Source organism: Temnothorax curvispinosus, unplaced genomic scaffold (genome assembly GCF_003070985.1).
Source record: "Temnothorax curvispinosus isolate PA1 unplaced genomic scaffold, ASM307098v1 QBEX01012734.1, whole genome shotgun sequence".
NCBI classification, from domain to species: domain Eukaryota; kingdom Metazoa; phylum Arthropoda; class Insecta; order Hymenoptera; family Formicidae; genus Temnothorax; species Temnothorax curvispinosus.
Window position 1 is genome coordinate 105615 of NW_020222514.1, and position 9312 is coordinate 114926.

General features: G+C 35.7%; 1 protein-coding gene across 1 annotated transcript; it reads right to left on the bottom strand.

Moving 5' to 3' along the window:
* Positions 1 to 3434: 3434 nt before the first annotated feature.
* LOC112462781 lies at positions 3435 to 8341 on the bottom strand. The gene is made up of 7 exons (XM_025028799.1): positions 8119 to 8341; positions 6752 to 6909; positions 5938 to 6030; positions 5436 to 5868; positions 5149 to 5327; positions 4780 to 4945; positions 3435 to 4516 (listed from the first exon to the last, which is right to left on the bottom strand). Exons 1-7 carry the CDS (start codon positions 8183 to 8185, stop codon positions 4257 to 4259), a joined length of 1356 nt encoding a protein of 451 aa, XP_024884567.1. The 5' UTR covers positions 8186 to 8341; the 3' UTR covers positions 3435 to 4256.
* Between the last annotated feature and the right edge of the window lie 971 nt (positions 8342 to 9312).

The following is a 9312-nucleotide window of genomic DNA, read 5'->3' on the forward strand; positions in this document are numbered from 1 at the left end:
GTTAAACCGCCCACTTTGGGGCCCAGGATTAGTAATCAAATTATTTGGATTGCTCGTAACTCTAATTTTACGTAACCTCGTATTTAGACTAGAAATACGTCATCAAAATGATGACGTCAGAGGAATAGTATCGGTTAAAAAACCTAAAAATTGACTTAGGTAAGTGTGAGTGTTGGTTATGAGAAGACATCTCGAGTCTCTTAAACTAGTTTAAACATCGAACATTGCTGTTGCAGTAATTTCACATCTCAGTTAGACAACGACGATGAACGCATCCAGTAACCACATTTGAGGAATACGTAAATGAAGATACCGACTAGTCTTATAAGAAATTTGAGTTAAAACTTACCTACTATCTAAAATACCTAACTGAAGAATCAAATAATGGAAGCAAAAATTTGTGTTACGGCTAAACTCATTTTAAGAATATTTAGGTAAAGATGTCGAGTACAGTTAGCAGAAATTTGAGTTACAAATAACTGTAATTCTAGTTTACTCTTTCCATTTTTCGGTTTCCTTAACTAAAAATCAGTCCTAAGCTTAATCAAATGTAGGTAGTCTGTAACCGTGAGTTGTTTCCAATGTAACACAAAAAGAGGAATAATTCCTGATTGAGATTCGAACTTGTATAATTTACATCTTCTGTTTCAGTTTCTCACTTTACTAAACCATCTTAATAGTTCTGAAGCTTGTCAACTGGTGTAAAGAAATTGTCTAAGTAATTCCAGATTAGAACAATTTTTTTACTCCAATTAATGGGCTTCAGAGCTATTAAGATGATTTAGTAAAGTGAGAAACTGAAACAGAAGCTATAAATTATACAAGTTTGAATCTCAGTCAAAAACCATTCCTTTTTTAATGTTACATTGAATATCCACCCACCCACATCCAAAAGCAACAATACATATAATAAAAACAACACATAATATACAAGCTAAATTTCTTAAGACCTAACACCTTTCCTCCTTTACGGGTAATAAAAATTTAAAACTTGCATCTTTTATCCAATCCATTTATTAATGATACGTTTATTACACAAGTTTATACATTTTATCATATAAAATCAAATACAAAAGATATCTTAAATTTACATACAATAAAAGATAAAAAATTAAAATTTGCATCTTTTATCCAAAATAAATAATACATTTATTATACAAAGGTTGCGGTTCTTTTGGCGTTACAAATGTTTTGAAGCATTCTTTTTCTCTTTCTTCTCAATGAAGAGAAAAAGAGAGGAAGAACGCTTCCAAGCATTTGTAGTATCAAAGTCTAATCCAAAGGATATCTTAAAGTTACATACAATTGCAGTGGCGAGGGTAATATTGTTAATGTATTAGGCAAAGGAGCAACAAGATCCTGATAGGATAAAACATTTTTTTCGTCAGTTCTTAACACTTCATAAGCATAGTAATGCTCATTGAATGTCAATGTCTTGAACAAGCGGCAAATAAAATACACTTGATTGTCCATGACATAAATATTTTCAACTTCAGCAAACTTCGGTAAATAGTCATTCTCCTCTGATAATTCAACAGTTACATTGTAGGAAGGTTTGAAAAAAATCCCGTCAATTTTTACCCAAGACACAGCAATAAGATTGTTTTCTGCAGGCAGAGTATCCCATATACCGCGAAGAGCTGAAATTTCCTCATCAGAGACAGTTTTTCTTTTACCCCATACAAATCTGTTAAACTTTTGTTGCTTCAGAAAAACCTCGTTTAGCATCAATTGATTTTTTAATGCTATAGTTTTGCAAATATTTACCCTGCCAGCAACAGTATGCGTTGCCATCTTCGCGAATCTGTGCCTCGCTTCAAACCTGAATGTCGACAAGTTCGCGAGAGGACCAAACTTTTTCATCATTCGGGGGTAGTGAATCATGAAATGGAACTTAGGCTTTAATGTGTGATTCGAGAGCTTCAGATATTGCCGGTTAATTTCTTCAATATCATAAGCCAACGCGTCACATGAGTCAGAGTAAACCCTACGATTTACCAACCTGTCATTGATCCGCCTGAGCAACAAGAAAAAATTCCATACAGGGTGATCCTCAGGCACATACGAGCCAACAATTAATCCGAAATATCGCACTAATGTCAACATTTGAGAAGCAGACGTCTTATATTTAACTTGCTGACCCTCAATGGAGATGGTGGCAGATGGCTTTGAGATGCTATCACAACCGTAATCAAATGCATTTAACTTGGTTCTCAGCAAAGGCAAAGGTATAAGTTTGTAGGTTTTAATAAGGGAGAAAAGTATAAATTTCATAGAATATTGGCAAACTCCCATACACCAATCATGCAAAATATCAGTGGACACATTTTCGAAAATGTTAAACCCCTCGACTTCTAACAAACAACATTTCTCCTTTATACCCGTCTTAGACAAATCACATATTGCGACATCAGATGCATAAGAGTCCATGTTTCTCAACAAGTTAACATCTTCCCTCATTAATTTTTGAAGGCCGTCTTTATCTATACGACATATCCTACAAGAATATTTGGAAGAGAACGATTCTGTGAAACCAAGAATTCCGGATAGAGCCAAGTTATCTCCAACGAAAGCACACAAGTGAAATTTTATCACACCATTGTACGTCTCTGTTTCAACGATGATGCCATTTTTAGAAAGGTCATTTAAGCAATCAATGACCTTACTAAAAATAACAGCATTACCGAATTTAACCCTATCGGATGAATGAAACAGAGCAAAAAGAAATATGTTTTTTAAATTACTTACAAAGTGTGGAGGCAGAAAAGGTAACGATGCATAAACTGCACCCAGCTTATGAACACCGGCTTGGGCTCCTAATGGATTCCCAATTTCGAAATCGTCCCAGTATATAACAATTGGAAAATGCAAGCCTACCTCGTTTTTGAACGTCTTTCTCATTGATGTCCAAACAGAACCTTGAACAATATTCTTAATGCCTGATTCACCACTGGTCTGATTCATTAGAACCTGGTAATCTAACGTCTCCTTGAGAACGTTGGGTAAAGAAAAAAAATTTTTTAACACTGTACCTAACTCTACAACCTGCATTGTGCACTTAACAGGGACTGTTGAAAATCCGAAAATCGTTCGCTTTCCCTCCAACCTTTCGCCAATGGTGACTTCAATGGATTGGACAAGAGTCCCTACTTGTTGGTAGTAACCGAGGCGCCGAAAATCCGACGCAAAACTTTGCAAGGAATCGGGAATAAGAAGGTCCGATGGTTTAACAAGGCTTGCCACCTGGTGGTAAATGTCCGGAGGCAACAGTTCTTTCAACTTCATGAAAATTGCCTCCTCGAGATCAATCGACAATATATTATGCAGTTCGTCTACAACTAGCTGGACCACATTCCTGGGTATTAACACATTTCCATAAAGAGAGGACAAGAACAGGGATATTTGAGTTTGAAGAAAATCAAAAGCCAGAACAACACTTTTTTGTGGAGAGGAAGGTGAAGAGAAAGGTAAATGTAAATCATTATTGACAATATCGACACTTAAATCTGGAAAACTAGTGGTATCGGGATCACTTCTCTCGGTATTCACTTTATGAGCTTTCTGTAAATGCTTTCTGAGACTGCGAAGGGTGCCGTAGTGCCGCAAACATTTTGCCTGACCACAATAATAACCTCTGTCGGAGGGACAAAACTTTCGGATGTGGTTAATAAGCTTTAAGCAATCAGAGTAATTTTTTTTGCACGAAAAGCAAACAAACATTTTTAAAAGAACTTATTATAACTCTTATTATAACTTATCTTATTATAACTTATCTTATTATAACTTGTTATATAATCTGCTCTTATCTTATTATAATTGAGTGAGATGGGCGTTTGGGTCCAATAGAAAATCCTCTGGTAAAGAATCATTAACCTCCAGCGAGGAAGCTTGAAAAAGGGGTTGTGTTTCGAAAGGAAACAATTGGTTGTTTGATGACAATGGGCGGGATAGTGTGTCGGAAAGGGACTGCTGACTTTGAGTAATGACAGCTGAGGCAGAGATTGAAGATGACGGCCCAGCTACTGGCTCCTTATTACTAACACCCAAATCTGTCAGGAGTTGAGAAATACCTGCTGTTACCCTTTTCCTGTCTCCAATGTCGTAGAAAGCTAATGACAATACCTTCCAAACAGACTTGGCTTTCAAGGGAAACTCTGCTTGCAGAGCGTAAATTATCTTAAAGGCTACGTCAATTGCCTCAATCAGTGAATTAAATTTGTAAAATGTTTCATCGACGACAACCCATGCAGAGTTAATCACTTTCCATTCCCCCGTGGCAAATACACACGGCTGAATGTTTCACCTCCTGATTGGAGAGCCTTCTTCCTTAGGTTTACTGCTTCCTGAATGTGCGCGTCGTTGTGTATCAGTGTTACGAAGTGATCCCTGATCTCAACGTTTGTCGGCTTCGTTGCCGTCTTTTTAGCGCCGCTCTTCCCGCCTACGTTCCCGGGCGGCGGGGTAATAAGGGGCAGTAGGAGGATAAGTGCATCATTCCGAATTGTCGGGTCCTCCCCTGAAAAGAAACACAAACAAAATAAGTAACACAAGTTTCGAAGTATTAGTGTAGTAGCAGAAATATGGTTGAAGTGAAAACTGCACAAAATGTTAAAAAACAGAAAGTAAAAATGGATTTTAAGGCAAAGTGTAACCAACAAGCATTAGAAAAAATATGGAAAGGTATCGTTTTAAAAATGATTAATATTCCAAAAAATTAAGATTGATTCAGGGTGGTAAAAATGCCTCTTAATTAAGCATATCAAGAATCATGTGACTCACCTTTTGCACTCTCCAGAACGCGCTCGTAGCTTTCCTTCAACTTTTTATCGGAGAGTTTCACTAACTTGAGTTTGGCTAATTTTATTATTTTATCTTTTGCCAGAGCAATATTAGCGAAGAGATTGTTCTCCTTTCCGGGAAACTCTCTGGTGAAATCGTCTAAGAGCTGTAAAAAGAAAAAAATTTTTAAACTATTGTGTTAACTTCGTTTAACAAACACAAGCACTATGTTCACATCATGTAAAGTCCAATTTCCATAAGATTGGAGTTCAGTGATATATTATGCTTGTGTTTACTAAATGCTGTTTTAAGTCAACAAAATTACCGTGCTTCTACCGCAATATTAATGTCTGTACAACAAATACTTACCAGTCTGTATCTTTCCTGAATTCGCAGAGCTGGAAACTTCAGGAAATAGTTGAATATTCCCTCATCGGCAAGAATACTCTTCCGCTCTTTTTCTGTGGCTCGCCAAAAATCCTCCACCGCTTTCCAGGGGTAGACGTTGGTTTCTAAAAAGTTTAAGGCTGTCCTGGTCTCTTCTGTGTCTGAAAACGATGCGAGAATTATAAGTTTAAACAATTAGGACAATTCCAAGTTAATTAACTAGTACCTCTAGCCTAGCAGGACTGATGTCATAAGTTATGTATACTCACATGACGTAGGGTCCGGAGCCTCTGCTCTCTTCAAAGAACTCCTACCCGACGTGGGTGTTGATTTGCTGGAAGACCGGCTGGAAGACGCCGATCTTGATGAAGGCGGCAACACGCCACTCTTTCGAAACTTATCCCTTTTCTTTACATAGGCTTTATAGAGAGGCCCTGATAAGTTTCTCTGGTGTTGAAATGGCGTCTTCGGCAAAAACGTCAGAAAGAAAGACGCAGGAGACGTTCCTGGGAATATCTCGCACAGCTCGTTGGCCAGGCGCTGGAACACGGCGGATTGAATAAGTCTTGAAGGCTCTTTTTCTAAAATGCCATCGATTACCAAAACGCTGGCATTTTTTCTGTCCTCCTCAACAATCTCTTGCTCCTTAGCTTTCGCCAAAAGCGATCTCCCTAATTGGGTTTTTAGAAGATAATCGCGACACTGGAAAGAGAGAAATTAAAAATGCTTGCCGAGTGGATTACAACAGCATCGCTTAAATCAGATACTTACAATGCCGGGAGGAAATTCTTCAGGTACGCTTGTTCTTTGTACCCCTGAGACCGAGGGCTCGTTCCTTTCTGCCTCTTCGAGGAGGTTACTAAGCTATTGGAAAATGCAGGGAAAGATTAATTGAAACGTTACAATGAATAGAAATTGAAAAAAAAGAGCCAGATAGGAAAACATCAAACATAGTGTTATTAATTCAAATCAACAAATTTTATGAACTGTATTAATGAGTAACTGTCAATGAGTAGGGAATATGTTTCCACGACTTGAAATAAAAATCTACTATCCGGTGAAAACAACCTAGTCAAAATGATGTCAAAGTGACATCAAATTGATGAAGATTATGATGTCAAAATGAATGAGTTATGTACCACGAGTCGCAATGAAGCCTTGAGAATCAGATTTTGTCAGTAAGTGTATGATAATGTCTCATCCGGAAACTTCGGATCCCAAAAACCTTTAAAAAGATTATATTTATTATATGTAATATGTAAAAAAAATATTAAAAAATAAGATATTAAATCTTAATATTTAAATTAAAATATTAAAATTAAAATTAATAATAAAATATACACCAGAAGGTGTATTTGCATCTGAATCAGTGAAAAATGGCTACAAAATCACAATTAATCGATGAATTAAAATATGTTTACAGAACTTAGTAAAAATTATAAAAGTGAGCGAATTCACCACGTGTTTACCAATAAAATTATAAATAATAGTAAATCATCATTTTGACTAGGTAACGAGGTTACACCATTCCTACCCAAAGCTTTACATGCATATTAGTAAATGAGTAAATAAAGAAGCTACTAACAGATGCATTTTGATCTGCAGGCAAATCAGCACTGTTCATATCTGCCTTCCATGACTCGAGTAAATTTCGAAATCTACTTCTCATCCCAATATTTGGAATGAGTTGAATTATTTCGTTTTCATTTAAGCCTCTCAGAGTGCGAGCATCAATAGTTTCCTCTAAATATAAAATAAAATAAACATATTAGTGCTGCGAATGTGTAAAATTGTGCTTTTTTTTAAGTAAAAATTTTTTTTTATTTATGTAGAGGATTTTTGTTTTTGAAAATTTGTGAGTGATAGAGACATCAGCGATTCCTAGAAATAAGGGTGTTATTTTGAAAAAAGTTGCTCGGCACAATTATTAAATAAAAAAAATCAGAAACTTTTATAAAAACATTGCGAAGAGTAGTTAGAGAGTTTAGAGAGTATGGTCGGAGAAACTTGAAATTTTTCGGAAGTGCTGACATGCGATCCTGTGCAATATGTATATTTCTAAAAAAGATATAGTATTTAATTTTCCAAAAATTTTACCCTAAGACTTTCAACAATGGGCAGTTTTCCATATAATATTTACTTAAAAATAATTTACAAATGTATCATGCGAGTTTCAACGCAGTCTCAGCTTCTTCCATACTCCACTAAATTCCAAACTCTTTGTTATTTTGCATGCAAAGACATTCTTATATATGTATTAAAACCTTGTCAAAAATTTTCACATAAAGATACATTTGTAAGCACTTTAAGATAGTTAGTCCGTGAATCGCAATTCATAAGAAAAAAAATATAATATTAATAATTTGAAAATTTTACTGTATGTTAATAAATGTGGTATCTACACGTCTGTACAAATTAAAAGTAATTGACTGTCCCGAACGCGAGATAATCGCTATCAAAGATTGTATTTTTTTTCCACGGAGTTGCGCCGTGCTCCGATACGTGGGGCAGCATCGACGCGTGATCGACCAGTGCGCGGGGCGGCGTGATCGACAACCCCGTGCAGATCGAATTGGTACCACGAGACTGACAGCAGGCACGTAGCAGTCAGCCTCACGGCCCGATTACATCGAGAATATGTTCGATCCTTAACAACCTCGATTTTCGCGATTATTTGACATACTCTAGAAAAATTTTTACTGGTGTGATCGGTTTAATCTATAATCACGATTAAGGAATCCGTAACACTGATTACAGATTAAGCATACCTATTTCTGAATTCAGAAATTGATAATTCAGAAATAGGTATGTTTAATCTGAAACCACGGTTACCAAATTTTCTCAAAGAAGCGACTGCATCATTTATAAAAAAAAAAAATAACCGTAGGTAATCTTAGTTAAATTTTAATTAATAAAACAAAAATACAAAAGTTTTTTTGGTTAACCACTTACCTTCAAATCGTGGGATAAAATCAGCGAATCCCCACGCAGTCAATAAATCCTTCGTATATTGATCCATATATCACAGGCCACGTAACACAAATCACAAATATAATATGCGATATAAACAAGCTCGACAATGACCTGTTCGCGAGAAAACGATATAACAAACGAAACTCGACGATGAGTTCGCGAAAAGAAACGCGTAAAATCAATCTTCTGGAAGTAAACAACACTGCGCGTATGTTGCTTCCTCAAGATCAAAAGAAGAACTAACAGCCACAGCGAGACATTGACTGCCTAACGGCAGAGTAAGGAACTTATAATTTTAAAATAGATATATTGATAATCTGAAATCAGGAATTGATAATTCCGAAATAGGTATGCTTAATCTAAAATCACGGTTACGGATGCAGTAACCGTGATTTCAGATTAAGCTTAATTCAGAAACAGGTATGCTTAATCTAAAATCACGGTTACTGAATCCGTATGGAGTTTTCAGATTAAACATACCTATTTCTGAATTATCAATTCCTGATTTCAAATTACCGACATATCGATTTTAGATAACGGATCACTGATTTTTGAATTGTCAAGTTGAAAACAGAGTTGTAACTCAAACTTTTCTATAAAACAAATTTCGAGTTAACAACCACAATTCAATTTTACTCTCCTAATTTTTAAATTTTACGTCCACAAATTTAGGTTATACAAATAATGTTAATTTTAATTTGGTTAACCAAGTTATGTAGGTTATGAACATGAGTTAAGGTAATCGCATTTGTAAGATGATTAACTCAACTTTCCACCGACAACTGACATTTGCAAAAATGTAATTAAAATTTAGAGTGACAACCGTCCTTATCCGTGACGTCACAGTCCTCTCTTAAGCGATATTTCTATTTGACCCCGCGTAACTAAAAATCGTAATTAGCTATTCTATCTATTTCAAAGATGTTGAAGTTATACTAGTCAATTCTTTCAATTAGTTCTGTCGATATTCAGTTACGCAAAGATAATTTTCACTTAAGGGACACTAACCAAAATGTAAAGTTGCTTAACTATAAAAATAACGGCCAAAATTTTTCCCAGAGTCCAAAGCATCTTTTAAGCCAATAAAAGAAATCGATTTTTTTCAAAATTCTACGCAGTGGTGTTACCCCTTCATCTTCATCTTATATCAGTTAAAACAGAGAAAATGATACA

Coding starts and splice junctions, on each gene's coding strand:
- LOC112462781 (XM_025028799.1), bottom strand. CDS start 8,185: ATGGATCAATATACGAAGGATTTATTGACTGCGTGGGGATTCGCTGAT. Junction 5,869..5,937: donor AAGAATTTCCTCCCGGCATT/GTAAGTATCTGA, acceptor CTCTCTTTCCAG/TGTCGCGATTATCTTCTAAA. Junction 4,946..5,148: donor TTCAGGAAAGATACAGACTG/GTAAGTATTTGT, acceptor TTCTTTTTACAG/CTCTTAGACGATTTCACCAG.